At 33.1% G+C, this 22,401-nt stretch overlaps 2 protein-coding genes across 4 annotated transcripts in view; one reads left to right on the top strand and one right to left on the bottom strand.

The window, feature by feature from the left end:
* Positions 1–12,603: 12,603 nt before the first annotated feature.
* LOC127870231 (slit homolog 2 protein-like) lies at positions 12,604–17,367 on the bottom strand. Of its 2 annotated transcripts, XM_052412877.1 has the most exons (4): positions 17,349–17,367; positions 16,581–16,663; positions 14,039–15,013; positions 12,604–12,777 (listed from the first exon to the last, which is right to left on the bottom strand). In XM_052412877.1, the coding sequence occupies exons 2-4, from the start codon at positions 16,602–16,604 to the stop codon at positions 12,619–12,621; spliced, it is 1,158 nt and encodes a 385-aa protein (XP_052268837.1). In that variant the 5' UTR covers positions 16,605–16,663; positions 17,349–17,367; the 3' UTR covers positions 12,604–12,618. The 2 variants fall into 2 exon arrangements, with proteins under 2 accessions (XP_052268837.1, XP_052268836.1); XM_052412876.1 differs by lacking the exons at positions 12,604–12,777; positions 17,349–17,367 and having other exon boundaries at positions 13,547–15,013.
* A 2,127-nt stretch (positions 17,368–19,494) lies between these two features.
* Positions 19,495–22,401, top strand: part of LOC127865646 (alpha-mannosidase 2x-like) — a 47,914-nt gene continuing 45,007 nt past the window's right edge. The window contains exons 1-3 of one of the 2 annotated variants that reach the window (XM_052405553.1): positions 19,495–19,592; positions 21,250–21,403; positions 22,112–22,249. In XM_052405553.1, the coding sequence (XP_052261513.1) occupies positions 21,284–21,403; positions 22,112–22,249 (258 nt within the window). In that variant the 5' untranslated portion in view covers positions 19,495–19,592; positions 21,250–21,283. Of the gene's footprint in view, positions 19,641–21,249; positions 21,404–22,111; positions 22,250–22,401 lie in introns of both variants that reach the window. The other variant, XM_052405554.1, reaches the window with a different exon arrangement.

Genomic DNA, 22,401 nt, shown 5'->3' on the forward strand with positions numbered 1-22,401 from the left:
TCGCTTTTGTTTTCATACTATATATAACGAGACAGCAACATTTTGCATTATTTCTATTTTATATTAGAACGTTTTAGTTAGTAATGTCCTCCACAGCAGTTTTTTTGCCATTTAATGCTGCCGCAGTATTAAAAAATAGGTTGCATTAAAATAGTTGCAGATCGGGTTTACATCGAATCCTACTCTTGACAAGAACTCAAATTACAGCTTAATTTCCCAACTAAAACGGACGGCGAACTAGTTTTAATTTCCTCATAGTTGGAATATTATTTTGATCCCGATTAAATTTCACATCAGCAGTCTGCAAGACTGTTTGCACATTTAAACTATGAATAAAATCTTTCTCACAGAAAACGTTTTAAACAAAAATACACGAATCTCATAAAATGGGTAGGTAAATGGTTTGCGTAAGTGTGTAAAGTATGTGTGACCAAAGGCTGTTGAAACGTTGCTAGCATAATCACGTGTATTTCTGTTCGTCACAAGCCAATTAATGGTATTTTTACACACACAAAACAGCGATTGCATTGTGTTACGATCAATGTTAATATAAAATGGAAGGACTTATATTATAGGAAAGGTGGCTTAAAAGTAAAATACGGCCAATAATTCTAGGTCCGACCCAGACATTCTAAATTCACGTTCCCTATGCGACACTCATTTGACCTAACAAAACATTGTTATCAAATGTTTGCTCTTATCTGGTAGCCACCATCGTTGTTTCGAAACAAAATTGCGTTAACCAATCTATCTCACAAACGTATTTTGCGCGCATGATTTATTATATCTTTATTGTATAGATAGATAGATGTTTCTTTGATTAAACACAAAACATGAGCAAATACAGTTTAAATAGTTAATGTCTACATGGAATTCCCTTACTCCGTGTATGATATAAAATGCGCCATCAGCTTGTTTCTTCTAAAAGACTGACCCTTCTTTACATGAAAGTACCGACCACGTTTTGCTGTTCCAGGTTGAGTTTCCAAAATTAACAAACTAACTATTAAGTTTGGGATAATGAGTATTACACTCAGTCATCATGTTCACTAAATTATCGTTCAATTTACTAAATAAATGCAAGAAATATTGTTCCAGAGGGCCTTGACAGATTTATTCATGTTATTGTAAGTCTTATACAATAATGATTCGTTTTAAAAGTTAAGTACAAAAATTTAGGCCACCTATCCACTCTTTTTTATCGGACACAAATGACTTTTGTTTGCTTTACGATAGAATCTTACATGAACAGAATACAACATGATATAAGATATTTATAAAGATAAAACACTTAGTGTTCCTATGAAGCAATGAAAGAGGACATGATTATTAATGAAAACGGCATCGACCACTAAATGTCGCAATACATATGCTACATTTAATACGCTATTTACAAAAAAAAACAAAAAAGGAAAATTTGCTAAATGAAAAATGAACAATATGATTTTGAGATTGTTTTCGAATTATAATAAGTACCTTTTTTAAAATCATTAGACTATGAAGTATTAGTTATATGAACCCAAACAATATCGCGCGCTGCATTTGAATTCTGGTTTTGTTAAAACAACAGTGTAATATGTTGATTTATCATCTTGAACATTATCGACCACTACATAGGTTAACTATGTTGCTTTATTCATTATGTTGTCATAATAAAATAGAATATTGTTGAGTAGCAACGAAGGAACGTAATCAGTATGGGAAATGTGTATTGGGGACTAATATAAGGCAATTCCTATTGATTTAAAGTGACAATAACACAACTCTTTCGATAGAAAGTTGGGTGGCCGCACCAGGCAATCATGGAAATGACGGTGTTAGGGCCTTAAGCATCGCCATCAGCTTTAGACATGCTATCATTTTCATCTATGATTAAATTTAGTGGACGCGGCTCGCCATTTATTCTGAAACATGAAATAATGATCTTTCTCAAGGATATTAAAGCCACACACCTTGAAATAAAATACATGTTAATCAATACATATAGATGCAATTTGAAAGTGTCCACAATTGTCATTAAATCTGTAGCCAAGTTAGCAAGTTGTTTTTTTTAACCGAAAGTAGGATTTCTATACGTTTACGTCCATTTCGACAAACGCGATTATTTTAAAGTTTTAAAGAGCAAAAAAGACAGATTTCACCTTGTAACCACCAAATATATTCTAATTGGCATAGATAAAAATAGAATCTATAGCCTACTCAGCAAATTATCTGTTATTTTTCAAACGGTACCGCTTTTAAAACCGAAAGTAAGATTTCTAGACGTATACGTCCATTTCGACAAATGCGTTTATTTTTTATTTTTAAAGCGCAAAAGAGACGGATTTCTACCTTGTAACCACCAGATATATTCTAATTGGCATATATAAAATATGTTTCTTATTTATACTTAAATTTACTATGCCACGTATTTCATATTAAGGTGTGTGGCCGACTCACACTTTTGCTACAGTCAAAGTTGTAATTATGGTAAAGATCAGCGTCCGGTATTTCTCGACTGTGTGATCCAGTTCGACCATATGACTTTGAGAGTAGTCACTTAAATGGTTCTATGATCTGACGTACACTGCTTGGTGCAGTTTTTGTACACGCTTTATAGTGCTCGTAGGTAAATATGTCGATGATATGTTGTACGTTCCCCGTGGTGCCGCCGACATCGGTATTCCTCGCGCACAGCGTAATTTTGAAGGTTTTTAACTTTAGTCCGCTGTACTATATACACAACTCTGAGAAAGATCCTATTCAGTAATACTAATAATACAACGTTATATAATGTGATTAATCATAGTCCTCGCAGTGTATTTAAATGTAAAATATCTTTGTATTCAGATGCATATGTGTACATCATTTACCTATTGTTTAATAATTACACGCATATTGTGCTTGACTTATCATATAAAGGAACACTCTACATTTTAAAAAAAAGCGTTAAATATACCAATCTATCACGAAATGCACCTCTTCATTTATCCCCCGCCGCGCTGAGAGAGGGAGCTGACAGAAATTAATTTCTTCCGAAAGTGTACACGACAAGCAGTCGCTTACTGATTTTCGTATACCCCTCATGTCTTCATGACAATTAGACGGAATTTCAATAAAGTTTGCTAAATTACAATAGGTTATAGCGACAATATGAACAGGTCATGTTGCTGGTTCAATGTCAAGGTCACATGTAATGGTCAACATGTTTAACCTCCATTTCCTCCATTTTCGCGTCCGCTCATTGTGATTTTCATGAAAGTTGGCATAAAAGACATGTTTTACAGACATCAGCCGCATCGGCTCAACGTCAAACCAACATTTAGTCCGCACCATATTTTCTATATCATTATAATGATTTTTGAAAACTTGGCTAAAAAGTTAAATTAAGACAATTTGCAGAAGGCAAAAGTTATTCAGGTCGGCTCGTGGACAAGGTCACACTTGAAGGTCAGACGTATGAGCCGAATTTCGGGATCTTCTCTATATCTCCATTATTTTTTCAAATTATTGATTTATTTCTTTCTTTATTTATTTTCTTTGTTCCATCCTTTAGGGGTTTTACGAGATCTTGTAATTGGATGTCCCATATTTTAATCTCTGTTTCGTGTCCGCCCCATGCCTCCTATTCCTTATTTATTAGTTTGATAAAATGTGGTTCAGTTGTTTAGATCATTGGGACAATGAGCAGAACCTTAGGGCTTACAGGCCAGCCAAAGGTGAAGGTCGCCCTTTACAGTTACATAATTAAGCCTCTTCATCTGTGTCCCCTTTTTGTCTGCTCCTTTTACAAAATACTTATTTAAAGAGTATTATGACAATTGGCTCGTTTTCTGATTGAGACCATTGTCTAAATGCGATAGACTTGCTCAATATATATATCTTCAACACTAGACGGGCTATTTAAATATGTAATATATACTCTGATGTTGATTAAATGTTCCTTTAAAATAATTTTATGTAAATGTTATACATATGTTGATCATATTTAGGATAAGGCGGTCAGGCAAACTCACGATCACGGTCACGTCACATTATCACATGCGAAACAAAATAGGGTCACGGAGGGAATTAAGTCGTTTTGGACATCCTTATCAACAGTGGGATGTAATATAGATATGTCATGTATATATATCACACTTAATAATACAAGCTTCACGACACTTTAGAACATTCTATGACACGCTAAGTTCGCGTTCTATATTCGCAACATATTTGATCTCAGACAGCATTGCTTTTATCTCGAACATTGAAGACAGTACATTATTCGAGTAGGTTACCACATGCCTTCGTGATCATTTTCTTCATTTTAGAATGGTGGTAGAACCATCATAAGTTTAGAGTATACTGTTTTGAACAGATATAAATAGTAATCAAGAAATATTAACGGTTTACAATGTTGATATATCACTTCTTTGAGATGAAGTACTTTGCAGTTAAAGGATACATTTCATAACAAATGTATGTTCTTGCGAAAATAGCTTTTTTTGGAATAATCTTAGCAATATTTAACGCTCTAACACTTTGAGTTTTAAACAAACAAGCGTTTTTAAAACTTGATAAATGTAAGGTTCATTTTTTGTATTGTGTATAATCTTTGCAATTAAAAAAAAAAGCTATGTGTTATAATGTGGTGAGTTTTATGTGAATTTTCTATTTGGAATGCATGACCCTGTTTTCCTATCTGTGAATATGTAAATGCAAAAAAATAGTTCAAGTAGCACATCAATTAAAATGAATCAACTTTGGAAGTAAACAAACTAATAACAGTTAGACAAGTTAAAACATGGATATTTAATAACTTAAAAGGCATATTAATATAGCTACGATAAAGAGTACATAACCGTGTTAACATAAACATTATAAAGATAAGTATGTATATGTTGTTGCTATAAAGTGTTCACACCGAACAAGGACAATATTTGTATTGATGCAAAAATAAATGCTTTAAAATGACGTTTGTAAAAATTATCCGCTAGGCCTAAATGCTTATATTATGTACAATGTAAATGTAGCACAATACAGTCAACCATAGTTGGTATATTGGTAGTGGAAAAATATCATCACGGTTATGACAATTTAACCGTTTCATCAATAATAGTTGTCAATAAACTTTTGCAAACCTTAATCGGAAATTTATATGTACTTTTTGTGAAAATCGAAAATAACTCTAACACGTAGTTCGGAATACACCTTTAAATGAGAACTAAAAATGTATTAGTAATATATATCGTGTACGTAAGTGCTAAATTTCTCTTAAAGATGGTTTAAATGGAAAAAAACACATTTAGTCCTGTTGTATCGAGTATTATCTTGGTAATGTACAAATAGTATTGTACTGCAAATGTGATCATTGTATATAGTGAACGCTTATTATTTCAAATCACAGGATAAATAAACTTACAGAGAGAACTTTCTACTACCATCCGGCTCATCTTTTATGTCAGGTTTTGTTAGGAGATCAATCGTGTTACCATCAGCTACAACAGGTAGGCTGGGCCTTACAACACAGGAAAAAATAACTTGATTATTTAATTTCTAAATATGTAAATAAAATGTACAACGTTCCGCTATAAAAAAAAATAACTTTGCTCTGCTATTTGAACCTTTGTTACACCCCAGTTATGTGGTTACCTCATTAGCCGATACCAATACAATGCTGCCGCAAAAAAATGCAATTATAATTAATCTGTCAGCTTAGACCAAAGATGAAGGTGTATCTAGATGCTTAATGGTGGACGTATTCACATAGCGAAATAACGTCAAGATGGGCCCTTCAATCAGTGAGTAAAAAGTCATCGTTGCAAGATTCTATATGGTTATGTAGGACCTCTATAAAAGCCACGTTCTAGATGTTTCCCAACGCCTGTTCTAGCTTACGTTTCATATAGTTACTCACGAATGACCTTAAAGTAACCGTAGTTGGAAGTTGTAGTTCGTTTGCTGAATAGGGGGAAATAAAATAGTGTCAATACTTAAATAATTTAAATCGCATCGGCTAAGATATGTAGATAAAAGATACAGAATTTGTATAGCAAGGTTTTGAACAATCGCGTTGATATAACCTTCAAAATAAAACACAAAGTATGTATGGACTTATTTTATAATGTAATATTTTTCAAACTTTATGGACGTCCTTTGACTATGAAGCCAATTGTGGTAGTAGAATACATTGGTGATACAAACGTTAAGCGCTGTTTGTCGATCCAAGCAGAATAATTATAATTTGGACCTTTGTTTAACGCTATAATACCATTATAGCCTTATCATTTTAAGCTTTGCTAGCACGAAATACAGATGTTTTATCGCATGGCCTTTGTAAGTTAAAGGGATCTTTTCACGGTTTGGTAAATTGTCAAAATTGAAAAAAGTTGTTTCAGATTCGCAGATTTTCGTTTTAGTTATGATATTTGTGAGGAAACAGTATTACTGAACATTTACCATAGTCCAATATAGCCAATATATGTATCTATTGACGATTTGAAAACCTAAAACTTATAAAGCGTTGCAACGCGAAACGATTGAATAATTTGGAGAGTTCTGTTGTCGTTTAGATGTACAAAACTACGAAGATTACTTATATGAGGTATAAAATACTTTATCTGTGTATACCCGACGGAATAGCCGAGAGGGCTAATGCGTTTTTACTTCAGACTAACCCCAGGACTCCGGGGGTCACTGGTTCGAGCCCTGGTACCGGCTACTTTTTTTTTTATTATTCTTGATTTTTTACTGGAGCTTTTAAGATCCAATGTTTACATTTATCAATATAAAGCATTTAATGACAAACTTCAACTATGCCAAAATCTGTGAAAAGGCCCCTTTAAGTGTTCGGATCACCAGGACACCTTCATTTCTAGACAAGACGTTCTGTATTGCAGCCTATAACGGATAATTATATGGTTTTACATTAAAAACCGATATTACCTTGCCCTGTATTTTAATAGTTCGCCATCATCATGTACGGAAAAAGACATGCTGACATGCAACTTCCCATGAAATAAAAGCACATGAACAAAACATCCTCAGATATTGTACATTATAGAGCATTAATGTGATTGTTTGTTAAATATGTTTACATATGAATGTAAATTAGTTGTTTCTTCTAGTTTCTTTTGGGGTTTTAAGTTTTCAATATAAATATTTAAATTTCAATTGGTTATACAAACAATCATATATTTTATTGTTTGCTATGTTAACATAATTATTCGTATCATTTTTCTGTAAATGTTCTTAATTCATACTTAACAAGGTATTAATATGATACAGATGTATCAAGGCATTAATTGTCTACTGTATTTAATAAAATGCATTTGATATGATTAAGTGTTGCGTTACAAAACATCGCTAACAATATCGTATGAACGGCCTGATGATTAGCTAAACAAGAAATATCTTTAAAAAGATATACGACGTTGATGGTGTAATGTTTGCGACCAGTGAAAGGAGATGGAATGAAGCGACCATGTATTTTAATGAAGGTAGTGAGTGATAATAAGATAATATATTTTACTGTATTAACAAATAAGAAATGAAGAGCAAGAAGAGGTGAAATTGCATGTTTTATTGTAAATAAGTATTGTAATGACTGAGTTTTCATAATTGAACGAGTAATACATTAGTTTCAATAGGAAAAGAAAACATATTCGCCACTGAAATACTATGAACATAATGTTGAAATAAAATAAAAGATAATGTGTTATAATGTGTAAAGATGTTAGTAGAATGTAAACATAAAAGACTCAATATTGCATGCATCATAGTGATATGAATTTTTTGCAGAAAGACAGAACTTTATATAACAAATGAACAAAACAAAGTACAAAGAAACATATTTACACTAATAAACGCAAATATGGATTAGAATAAATCAAAGACAGATATATTTCCAACACCTATATATGTCCTTAGTATCGGGGGCTACCGCACCCAAACCCCCGCTTTGTCGATAGTGGTAAACAACTGCGTACCGGTAAAGTGCAATCTAGCCTGTTTTTGTAGTGTTTAGTGTGACCGCTACGGCATGTAAACAATAGCTTCTTTTAACGTTACAGACATGTGATTAAAGCTATACTGCTTCGTAACCTAAGGAGAAACGTTTCGATGTAGTGTAAAGAGGATTTTTGTATCATGACAGTTTTTAATTTATTGTAATTTACATGTTATTTACAATATATTCATATTTCAGTTCAAATGATATGCATCCAATGTTAACGGTGATTTTTGTATTATTAGCCAACGCACAATTAGGATTTATTCATTTCGGACCTATCATGAATGAAGGTCATCTATGGTCAAAAGTGGCGTTAAACAGCTATGCCGAAAATTTTTGCTTGAGGAGAAAACCAACTGTTTAATGTTCTCAAGGTTCCGTACTTGCAGTCCAGTCAATAATAGGCAATTACGCACATGATGTCTGATCATATGTCCTAACATTATCAAAAATCAAAATGAATACAAACACAATCGACAGAGAAACTTCCAATAACAAAATCATATATGCGAAGTTATTTAAAATACAAATTTAGAAAACAAGCGATACTATCGTCAGCAAACATGAGTCCCCACCTTAGGACTCTTTGACAAAAAATTTACTTGCGGGGTACCACCAAGTCCTATATGGAACAATTATTGTATCAATATAATATCAATGTGCCAAATATAAATAGTGTTTCTTTTAAAGGGACCTTTTCACGGAATTTGGCATGTATGGAAGTTTGTCATTAAATTCTTTATATCGATGAATGTTAACAATGGATCAAAAAAGCTCCAGTAAAAACAAGATTAATATTAAAGAAAGAAAAAAGTTACCTTCAACTGGGCTCGAACCACTGACCATGGAGTAAAAGTCAAACGCTTAGACCACTGACAACAACGACAATTTGCGAATCTGAAATATTTTTTTTAATACTGTCAATTTACCAAAACGTGAAAAGGTGCCTTTAATACCTTAATGGATATTTTTTTTATTTCACGTGAGTGTGTATATGTTATCTAAAATGCCAATCCGTTTAAGTCTATTATCTTTTCATCAACAAGCTTATGAATATTTTAATCATACTTTACATACACAATGTTACAGATATATTTTATAAACAACAAAATATCAATGACAGTTCAGGGAATATTAAATATTGCAGACCGTGCAGAATTATGCCATCCAAGATCGAAAGCCGACGTGGTCAGTACAGTTCGAGAGTCACTATGTATTATATCCCGAAAGATATATATGGTATTTATTTAATTATACCTAACGAACACGCTGTACTTTTAATAACGAATTTCGAACGTATAACTTTTCATGAACATCAAGCGCTGGTTAAAATGTATTTGTCTTAAACATTTTTCTAACCACTTTCCAATGATTTGCTTTAACATTATTAACAAAGAATCAGTGCTACTACTTACAGTCGATTATATTAAACAGTATAACCCGATAAATAGCTATTTCTGTTTAGTTTCATGGAATATTACATTTATGCAACTAATGTGAAAATATAAATCATTTTCAGCGTCATTTGATGTATTTATTAGGTCCGTTTTTTTAATATTGATATATCCTAGGTATTACAATCTTTTTATCATGAGCATCTTACTAAAGAAGACGAAATCTCAAAACGTGGAACTAGTCCAATAGTTTTTAATGATGTTCCAATTTAACAACATTTTTTTCAAAAACGTACCAAAAATATCTTATTATTATGAGGGCTTTCGACAACCGCTTACAAATTACCCATTTTAGGTAAAAATGGTTATCATGACATATTCGAATATTGTAGCCAACATGTATATCTGCATCCATACTCTTATAAAGAGACATAATTCACGCTATTGAGACCACGAAACGTTGCGTGGCTTTTTAGCTGACATGTTAGCTCCTTACCTGACTGCATGAATGCGTTGCCTAGTCTGGAATTGCGCTAACTACGATGTACTCGGGCCCATTGAAACTTTTCCCATCTCAAATTCTTAACGCATTGAAATAAACAGTGTGTGTATTTATTATAAAAGTATTATTTTTGGAACTATGGACGGCATTTACAATTTGCAACAGAGATTATTATAATGTGTTCGTAACTATTTACAGAATATACCAAATGTAGTTAACGATTAAAACAGATAATAACATTCTTATAATAATAATAATTGGACAAAAGCACGCCACACTATAATTCCAAATCTCAAACCAACAATAAGTTCAACGTACGGACATATAACGACATACTTTGTTCATCCTCTTTATGTGCTAAAAACGTTAACTGCATGTTTTTTCCTGCATTGTCTGCTAATAAAAACTACCTTGTTTCCGGCGCACTAGAAACAGTACAAGTACTTAATCATAAATCATCTTCATACAGTATATTGAGATCATCTTCATACAGTATATTGAGATCATCTTCATACAGTATATTGAGACTAGAAACAGAACAAGCATTTAATCATAAATCATCTTCATACAGTATATTGAGACTAGAAACAGTACAAGCATTTAATCATAAATCATCTTCATACAGTATATTGAGACTAGAAACAGTACAAGCATTAAATCATAAATCATCTTCATACAGTATATTGAGACTAGAAACAGTACAAGCATTTAATCATAAATCATCTTCATACAGTATATTGAGACTAGAAACAGTACAAGCATTTAATCATAAATCATCTTCATACAGTATATTGAGACTAGAAACAGAACAAGCATTTAATCATAAATCATCTTCATACAGTATATTGAGACTAGAAACAGTACAAGCATTTAATCATAAATCATCTTCATACAGTATATTGAGACTAGAAACAGTACAAGCAATTAATCATAAATCATCTTCATACAGTATATTGAGACTAGAAACAGTACAAGCAATTAATCATAAATCATCTTCATACAGAATATTGAGACTAGAAACAGTACAAGCATTTAATCATAAATCATCTTCATACAGTATATTGAGACTAGAAACAGTACAAGCATTTAATCATAAATCATCTTCATACAGTATATTGAGACTAGAAACAGTACAAGCATTTAATCATAAATCATCTTCATACAGTATATTGAGACTAGAAACAGTACAAGCATTTAATCATAAATCATCTTCATACAGTATATTGAGACTAGTAACAGTACAAGCATTTAATCATAAATCATCTTCATACAGTACATTGAGACTAGAAACAGTACAAGCATTTAATCATAAATCATCTTCATACAGTATATTGAGACTAGAAACAGTACAAGCAATTAATCATAAATCATCTTCATACAGTATATTGAGACTAGAAACAGTACAAGCAATTAATCATAAATCATCTTCATACAGTATATTGAGACTAGAAACAGTACAAGCATTTAATCATAAATCATCTTCATACAGTATATTGAGACTAGAAACAGTACAAGCATTTAATCATAAATCATCTTTAAACAGTATATTGAGACTAGAAACAGTACAAGCATTTAATCATAAATCATCTTCATACAGTATATTGAGACTAGAAACAGTACAAGCATTTAATCATAAATCATCTTCATACAGTATATTGAGACTAATAACAGTAAAGCAATTAATCATAAATCATCTTCATACAGTATATTGAGACTAGAAACAGTACAAGCATTTAATCATAAATCATTTTAATACAGTATATTGAGACTAGAAACAGTACAAGCATTTAATCATAAATCATCTTCATACAGTATATTGAGACTAGAAACAGTACAAGCATTTAATCATAAATCATCTTCATACAGTATATTGAGACTAGAAACAGTACAAGCATTTAATCATAAATCATCTTCATACAGTATATTGAGACTAGAAACAGTACAAGCATTTAATCATAAATCATCTTCATACAGTATATTGAGTGGGTTTTTGCCTTTGACTGGTAATATGCATGACTCGCTTTTATTACGCCGCCGCTTCAGGTAACACCTGTTACACTGACTCAGCAAGTTTTCGTAAGTTTTTTGTAATTTTCTACACGTTAGATGTCTATCAATACCGGAAGTGGTAAATTGATTTTCGCCTTTACGAACCTAGATGTACTGCTTTTTAAACCTTGATATGCGGCTTCTATCAGAGCTTCCCCTATCATAACCTAATTTTTTTATTTTATAATGCTAGGTTTCGATATTTGTTAGTTTTATATTTTATCTTGCTTCATAAACTTGTAGATCTGTTTCTGGAGTTTAATCATTCCTTGTATATAAATGTTTAATAAATACCAATGAACAGTAAACAAAACTCACTATTACATTACTGTTGCAATTCTTGTATATTATCAGTTGTTTTAAAGCAAACGAAGTTCTCTTTGACACTTACTCCCCTTATAATGACTATGGCGTACAGTCGACATTGTTAATAATGCTTAATTGAATACCCATTTTAGAATAACGTATTTAAATCATGTGTATCCGAAACAAATAAATATATATTTAAGCTGTGCATCATTAAACTTTACATGTCGAGTAATAAACAATAGGTTATACTCAGTTTGTGATTTTATGTACAATTGTGATTGAATTTAAGTTGATTTTGCCATGTTGTAACCATGAAAATAAATATAAAAAATATTAAGTTTTCATTTTTCGTTAACTTATATGATTTTTTCTGGTGTTTCTGTTTTCGTTTTCTACCAAGTTAGGTTATAACGTTTTCGGTTGACATTTCTGGTATTCGCTCCGATGTATTCTAATGGATTCATATCCAGGAAAAACATCTGAAGACTCGTCAGGGAGGTAAATGCCTTATTGTCAATTTCAATCAGAGAGTTATTGCGTAGATAGAGAACCTGAAGGCTGGGCGCTTAGGTATTCAGAGTGGAAGGGAAATGGACAAGTCTGGTGTTGTTTAGATCTAGGCTGATCAAGTGTGACAAAGCGATCAGCCCGTTGTTCGTGTATCTTAAGTTGTTGTCTGAGAAATTCAAGTTTTCGATGTTAGGAAATATTTTCCTAATGTCGTGAAGAACGTCGAAGTTATTGGAATGCATTGAAATCGTTCGTATCTGGTTTAATGGTGCGTGGCAAATGCTGAAGAACCGTTAGAAATTTGGAAGTTTTCCTTTGATGTTTAAGTTGAAAAGTTTTGGATAAAAATATATTCGCAGAAAATAATTTTGAATCGTGTGTGACACGGTTAGATATATGTATTAAAAATAGAGAAAACAAATGGTGATAACCCGTATGGAAATGGGCGTCTCTCTGGAATTCAGGACTAAGCATGTGCGTTAAGGGTTGCACACGGTTATCAGGGACGACACTTGCTTTTTCGGGGTTTTTCGTTTGAAAAAGTCTCTTCTGTACGAAAGTGACTCCCCTGATTTGCCAATGCGGACTGCACTGGTTAATATCGGACGACACCTTACGCGCATGCGTTAAGCAGGGTTCTCCCAGAGCGAGGCTCAAATACATGTACTACATGCAGTTACGTTCAGTGCATGTGTCTTAAGAACAGAAACATCTTAGGAGGTTTTTCATACTCGATGAGCATTTTCTATTACCAAACAATAAGATAATATTTTAATCGACCTAATCGAAATAATAAGATGACCATGGCTATACTTTTAAACATATTTAATACAGTAGCAACAATTTTAGATTTTCTTTTGGTTTTACAACAATATAAAGACCTGATCGAGCATATTTATATTATGTGTGGCACACGCTTGCTTTGATGATCGTTTGTATGAAGTCAACAATAGCAGTGCTCGGCTGGGCGCATTCCGGGTTTCCGACAAACTCAAACTTCTGTAAATTTAGATTCGAGAGGCATTTCATCTTGCAATCACAGTCGATATTGTTATTGGTGAGATCCACGGTCGTGTTTGTATAGGCAACGTTCTGAAGAGTAATGGACGCAAGAGCGCATGGAACAGTGGACAACCTTGTAGAAGAGAGGGACAGAGTTTTCAGCGCAGTGTTGGTGTGGAAAGCGTTCGCTCCGATGTATTCTAATGGATTCATGTCGAGGAACAACATCTGAAGACTCGCCAGGGAGGTCAATGCCTTATTGTCAATGTCAATCAGAGAGTTATTGCGAAGATAGAGAACCTGAAGGCTGGGCGTTAAGGTATCCAGTGTGGAAGGGAAATGGGCCAGTCTGTTGTTGTTTAGATCTAGACTGATCAAACGTGACATAGCGGTCAGCTCGTTGTTCAGGTAACGTAAGTTGTTGTCTGAGAAATTCAGGTGTTCGATGTTAGGAAATATTTTCCCAATGTCGGGAAGAACGTCGAAGTTGTTGGAATGCATTGAAAGTGTTCGTATCGGGTTTAATGGTGCGTGGCAAATGCTGAAGAACTCAACAGTCCTGTCGACGAAAGCGTTGTTGGCGATGTTCAATGAATTTAAATTTGACATGTCACAAATCGTTCCCGGAAATTCTTCCAGTGGTGAATGCGACAGTTCTATGGAAGACAGTGACAGAATTTGCGTGATGTAATGGAAATCGGAGTTCCTGATTATAGGAGAGTTGAAATTGTAAACGGTCAGTTCTTTTAATTTGAATAGAAAATGTAACTCATTCGGCCATCTTTTAAAACGATCAAGCGTAATACTGATGTTCTCCAGAGTGTTTCCAATTCTAGACAGGACAAATGAATCTAAGGCAATTATCGGGTTAAATTCCACTTTCAGAACGCGAATCTTGGATAGGCTAGCAACCGCTGTAGGGATACCCTGTAAATTGTTGTGACTTAGGTCTAGGGTAACGATCATGTCCTCCAATCCATTGAAGCAGCCGTCTTCAATGACGCGTATTTTGTTGTCGCTGACGTCAATTCGTAATGATGACGTCACGTAAGCTCCTAGTGAAGTGAATGCATTCGTCGTTAGAACGGTTATGTTGTTTGCGCTCATGTCGAGCAGATCGATGCTGGTGTTTCTGCCATTAATTTTGAATGAGGGAACATTATCCAAGCCCTGGTTGTTGCATAGTATTTCAGTACTGGTGCAGGTACACGTCGTTCCGATCAAACATGTGTGATCAAGAAGGAATCCGGTAACAACGGTCAGATGTACCAGAGCCTGGAATAAAACATACAATTATTTTTTAAGACTATGGAGGATAAAAGACTCGAGTCCATTGTAAAACACGTTATAAACGTTTTTACTTGTAGTGAATTATGCACGTTATTTGTAGGATCTTTTTATAAACAGAGTAAACAAATGTGTATAAAGCGAGGGTCCTTGAATGACACTTTATAAAACATTAAATTAATCTCAATATGACATGTGTATGTTATCCTGTTTAGTATTTTTTATCCTATTATACGAATCCGATAAATGTTTTATATCTCATTCTATATGGACAACCAAACATTTTGATGTATGCTTTCCGGTGGTTTATATGGAAATATCAGTGCAATAAAACTGATATTCACTGTTTTAAACAGTGAAAAATAACAGTGAAAAATATCGATATTTTTCACTGATTTACTGTAAAATGGCGTCATTTGTTCGACAAAATGACGACATAAATTTCTCCAGCGAAATTATCCAGTTAAACTCTTTTACAATGTAAATAAACGGTGAAAAAAAGCATACAATAAAAAGAAAATTTGCTGGATTCGATGGAATATCGATATTAATTCACTTGTGATCATAAAATTGGTATTCCATCAAATCCATCAAATATCATCTATTTCTTTTATACCTAATGATAAAATATGACATTTCTCCAGTGAAATAACAGCAGTGAAAATAAACAAATTGTTTTTTTCACCGGTGAAAATAACAAATTTTCGAAACTACTTTTTCTATTTTAGATTATCATATCAATATTTTATATGATCACGAGTGAATTAAAATCGATATTCCATCGAATCCAACAAATTTTCTTTGTATTTTATGCTTTATTTTCTTAAAAAGGGGGCATCAAAGAAACAGAAAATTAGTTCATGTCAGTGTAAGATCGTTTGTTATTTCACTCGTGATCATAGAAAATAATATTGTCTATGATCACTCGTGAAATAACAAACGATCTTACCCTGACATGAACAAATATCCTCTGTATCATAACGAAACACAGACAGAAATACAACGGTCTGAGTAGATGTAGTAGAAAATATGGGATTCCTTTTCACGTTTAAAAAAGGCCTAATACATAAATTTATTCAAAAGATAAAACTGGAAAATATTATGTTTTACATCAAAGATGATTATGGTTTCCCGCTAGTTTAAAGAATTACGGGAGTTTTTAAATTTAGCCATAGACAATTACATATGTAATTGAATAATACTAGTTCCGCGCGCACAAAGGAATATAACAGTAACATTACATGCAATTTTAAATGCTAAACGTTTCATATTGTTGGAGTAATTCGTCGGACAATTTTGTGAATACGAACAGATGTACGGACGGACGGACAAACGTCCATGGTGATTCCAATATATCCCCTTTGCCCTCAATTTCGTAGCGAGGGGAGGGGGTAGTAATTCTACAGCATAACGAATAATTTTTATTATAATTTTTAGTTCTGCTTAAATTGCCATATAAGTACGTTTGAAACAACAAATAACTATAAAACTGTATGAGTAAAAATGTTGTGTCACTTTGAACAACGCGTAGAAAGTAATAGCAATGTTCACTTACCAGAGTTGGTACTAGAAAACGCATGCTTATTTTCACGTTTTGCCCTAAGCAACTGTGCCAGTAGATACATATACACTTGTGACCTAAACATATTTATAAATGCTCTATAAACGGCGTTTGACAAGATAAGGCTTTTACGATTTTTAAAGGGATTTTACGCAAATTAAACATTTCTTATTGTTAATGAGGATGTACACTTTAATATAAACTAGACAAAGTCCAAAGCTATTTTGAATATTTAACACAGATTTGTAAACAAGATGCTCAAACCGACATCCCAAAATATTTTTTTAAATATACATTTATAATTCGTTTTCAAATTACATTTTACCGAGATTACTGAACAGAATATTTTATGTGTCAGGTATATCATGATTTATTAATTTCACACATACATCTTTGTAAGGGATATTTAAATCATATGGTACCAAATAAAGTATATTAGGAATTCAATGTTAAAGGTCAACACCCTTTAAGAAACATTAATATTTCGGTATCTGGTTAAATGTTTAATGGCATAAAGATATTAAACGTGCCAGCATGACCCGTGATTTTCGATGAAAGTCGGGTAACGGGGCTTTTGACATTATCTTGGAACTTGTCAAGTGTCTTAAATCTTCACTCCAATAACACTAACAACTTTATAAACAAGTACAACTTTTCAGAAATTAGTTATAAAGACCATCTTACCGACCAAAATACGAAAAAACGGATTGAAATCGGTCAAATAGTAATAAGCAATTATGGTTATTGAAGTAGTTTCTTTACTCGTGATAACGGCTGTGTAGTTAATCAATTAAGTACATTTCTTTCCTATGAATCGAACAATAAGTCCATATTCCGTTAACACCAAGAGCTTTCGAATATACACACATGTCAACGTATTTTTTTGACATAATTATAAAACAGCATTCAGTGAAATAAACGGCAATATCTTTCCATTCGAACTGATGCCATGTTACTGACTAGAAGCTATTTTTTTAATCGCATTTTTCTGTAATAAGGAAGGGGTGCTGTGACACGGGCCTTCACATGATGCATTCACGTACGAGGAAGTACCTCATTTCAATCGAAATACACACAAGGCCGCGAACTAAAGGATCAAAGGCCGTCGCTGGAGGGGACGTCATTCGTATCTCCCGCAACGCTACTAACAATTAAGTGCTCTGTGCTCTGTGGGAAATCCCCACATGGGGAAACCGTAATCCTCTCGATGAAAATGTCCTACACACAAGGCATAAGTGCCCCTTTTACCTCACCTTCTTGTTTGTCCTATTAAGAGACTAGCTCACTGTTTTGCAAAATGATGACTTGTCAGTTGTCGGTAAATTCCGGTAAAACCGATTGGGAATATAAAAATACGGAAGCATGAAAGATAATATTCCCCGAGGCCAACTAATTGATATTACTGACAAATTAGTTTTTAAATAGTTTTAATACAATTATTGAACAGGTGTATAGCGAGTCAGCGAAATGGTCGGATATTTTATATATGTCAAGCATTATTCACGGATAATTTTTAGGTTTGTTTTTTTTTACATTTTTCTTTCTTAAATTCCTTGTATGGTTTCTTGTTGAAGATAGATAATGTAAGATGTTTCAACTTACTCGTAAGTTTTGCAATCAACAAGAACTAAGCCATATACATTCTTCAGAGTGTTCCGTAATAAACAAAATGTAAACAGTGAAAAGCTTTATCATGTGCATTGGTTGTTCGGAGGGGACCGCAGGTGTGATAGTAGCATGCTAAGTGTTGTTGTGTTTGGGGACCCCAGGTGTGATAGTAGCATGCTAAGTGTTGTTGTGTTTGGGGACCCCAGGTGTGATAGTAGCATGCTATGTGTTGTTGTGTATGTTTAGTTTTGCAGATAATTGGCCACGTGCCTTAATTAAAAGATACTCTGATGGTTAGAAGATCTCTTTCTATGATCAAGTTTTTGGAATTTCTTTATTAGGCCTATTATAATTATCATTTTGGCGAATGAGCGTATTTTGCAAAAGCGAAAATTCTTATAATTAGAAAGAGTTTTGTATCGGAAGAAGAAGAAAACAAAATTAATTGTCATTTTATAAAAACTGTATAATCAATGCTAGTAATGTTTCTGCGAGTTATTACGGGTAGGTCTATATTTGTGTTAAAACTGTACAGATCATGAGATGTCTACTAAGTATTGTGAAGACTAATCGATCTTAATGACTAAAGTAAAATCAGGTACATTTGTCTTTTTTATTCCTATTAGCTACATGACAAAAATGTCGCATTGTTGAATCTGAAATAAGAGCTTTACATTTCTAGGAAAGAGTTGTTTAAAGTTATCAACAAAATGAATTCTTTAACTAAACGCATATAAAGTATCATGCAGATGGTTTTCGTGCTTTATGAACTATATAATAAAGTTCACTTTTAACACTTTTACCTGCACTGACTGCGCGCCTGTCGATAATACTCGAAAGGAGAGTTAGACAGTATATATAGATAGATAGATAGATAGATAGATGGATGGATGGATGGATGGATGGATGGATGGATGGATGGATGGATGGATGGATGGATGGATGGATGGATGGATGGATGGATGGATGGATGGATGGATGGATGGATGGATGGATGGATGGATGGATGGATGGATGGATGGATGGATGGATGGATGGATGGATGGATGGATGGATGGATGGATGGATGGATGGATGGATGGATGGATGGATGGATGGATGGATGGATGGATGGATGGATGGATGGATGGATGGATGGATGGATGGATGGATGGATGGATGGATGGATGGATGGATGGATGGATGGATAGATAGATAGATAGATAGATAGATAGATAGATAGATAGATAGATAGATAGATAGATAGATAGATAGATGGATAGATGGATAGATAATATTATTATGCGAAACAGTTGATGCCATATAACATATTTTAGTCGACGACGCAACGTACATTCGTGTACATATTTTAAGCCACGGTGTATTTACTTGTAAACTACTATAACATCGGAAATATAGGTGAAAAATCTATTGTTACTGTTTATTACATCAAAATAAACATTCTTGGTAGGTCAAATGTGATACAATATTGTTAATGCAGCGATTATCGAGTGAAAATATGCCATGATAAATGCATAAGCTATCAAAATCTGAACTGGATATGATTGGGATATTTATATTTCGGATAGCTTGTCAATACAACCTTATTTAACGTTAAGTCATCATATATATTAATAGTAACATGTACTATTCAATAAATATTATAAACAACCCATTTAAAATAATATTGGTTATGTTAAGACTTAAATTCTAAAAATATTCAATGTTTAAATAAATGTTTAATTTAAGAAAGTTATGTTTATGACAAAAAAGTGCATTTTAAACATGTATTAATGATAGGCATAGAAGAGATTGCTTAATATATGAAAAAACAACTCATACATTCTATCACATACATTATCATGGGAAATTTATTGTCGAACAGGAGGACCTATTAATTGCAGCCTTTGCTGGCAGGGACAGATTATTACGGAATAAAATAGAACAAATTATTCAAATGAATAATGAAACCCTTTTTTCCACATACTTTGATCTACAACATTTTTTGAATTTCTCTTAATTCTCTGTGCTTTTTTCTTGTGAAAGGCAAACTTAGCCTAGCTCCTTCAACAAACTTGACTTGAAACATTTTGAAATACTAAGAGAAAGAATTAACACTTAATCACACGTAGCTTTCTTTTTCTAAAGGCTGTAAGATTCAGACTGGCTGCATAGTTATCTTGGAGTTAACAATATATTTGTTTTGTACGGTGTTTTCAAAGGAATTAATTGTGATTCCTACTATTGCCTAATGCTTCGGATTCAATATAGGTATTTCCAATGTAAAGTTAGAGAACATGTTGCATTACAAAAGTATACATTAAGAATTTTGAAACTTCTGGCCTTTGATTTGTTTTTAATTAAAATTAGCTTACGGAAATCTCAATGTTTGTCTTAATTTGTTACCGGACACAATGTCTCATTATGCTCTAGATTTACAAAATTGATAAGTGGAAATGCTCTAAGACCAAATACATTGCAGACGAATAAATAAGAGATTTAAATTGTATAAAATAATTGTGTTCATCATGGCCCTTTCTGTTCATAAATTGCCATCCTGGAACATGGTCATCTAGAAATTTGTGCAAACTTATTAATAAGGAAAAATTGTCTTGACATAAAAGTTTATTTATTAGAACGAGAAATATATTAGTTATTATTACAAAACTCGCTTTATTTGTTTTCATGACAGGTTATCTATTAAGGTGTTAAACATCAATATACGTTCCATGGACCGAATCAGACAGGAGTTAGAATATGCCCTGATTGAAGCATCCAAATCACTATATGATTAATATCTTGAACATAGTGAAGCCACTGTGCTTAAATTTTGTCTAAGGTTTTTACGTATTACTTTTTGTCTTTATAAAATGGCATATTTTAGAATAGTGTTTACCATAAACAAACTATGGGAATATTTATGTTATTACACATTCGCCCATGATTTGTATGCAGTAAAAAGTCATAACTTCCAAATATCATGAGCAGTAATTCCTAAATAGTTTGTTATTCCAGTTTTCAAAAGTCTAACGATTAATGCAAGCACTTTTTAGTATTGATAATACCTTTATTTCAGGATTGTCAACGTATTTCTACAGAAGCCCGTAACAATGAAGAAGTACATGGCAGTATGGGGAGCGCTGTTCTTCTGCGTGGTCTGTCTGTCATTGTACCTGATGCTGGAAACATTGAACACTTCACCAGGAAGATACTCTGCCGATGTGGATGCAGTTAGTACATTTGTGTTACAGAAAAAGAGTTTGTTCTAAAAGGGCTGAGAGTGGGATGCATTTAACATTCACTTTGCATGCTGGGAAATTTGTCGTCTGCTAAAATGTCGTCTGCTGAATTTCTAAAATTAGCATTTTTTTCATTTTTTTTCAAAGAATACTATCAGAATAGCAAACAGTTTGGATCCAGATGAGACGCCACGTTCTGTGGCGTCTCATCTGGATCCAAACTGTTTGCAAAGGCCTTTAAAATTCGGTTCCCGCACTGAAAGGGTTAATAAAATTACAGGGAGGAACTTGCTTAAACTTTCAAACTTAAATGATTTGCTCATTAAAAAAAGGAATTAAGGCTATGACAAGTTTTGGTACAATTATGGCATTGACCCTTTATCTGTTTTACCAAGATCAATTAAATTATAGTCCAGTAATTATATATTTTCATCACTTCTTTAACAACTCAAGGGATATTTCTTAAACTTTTTCATTTGAATAATCTTATTGTATTGATGATCATAAAGAAAGGCATTGTTGTCACAATAAGTTAAAGCTGACTTGCTGAATTATGGCTGTTTTCAGTTGTTGTTGTTTTAGAATTAATAGTCAACATAACAAAATAATAGTGGTCAATAAAAGCAAGGTATGTATTATAAGTATGCATTGTAGTTACATAAAGTAAAAAATATAATTATATATTACTATGTCTTTTAGCATGCGCTTGAACAGTTTGAAAAAAAAATCAACGTCATACAAGAGGACATCATTAATAACCAGGCTATCATAGATGACATAAAAGCTGCCATTAAGGCCTCATCTAAAGGCGATAAGCAAGACATTCCAAAGTTACAGGTATAGCATTAGGCAAACGTGACATCTCAAATTTGCAGGTATGGCATCATGCAAAGAATGCAGAAAAAATAGTACCATGTTGCAAAAAAGTCCTTTTATGTGATCTTGTTTGGAAAGGTAAAAATAATTTGTTACTTCCTTTCAGTCAATCA

This window comes from Dreissena polymorpha, chromosome 2, assembly GCF_020536995.1.
Source record: "Dreissena polymorpha isolate Duluth1 chromosome 2, UMN_Dpol_1.0, whole genome shotgun sequence".
Classification (NCBI taxonomy): domain Eukaryota; kingdom Metazoa; phylum Mollusca; class Bivalvia; order Myida; family Dreissenidae; genus Dreissena; species Dreissena polymorpha.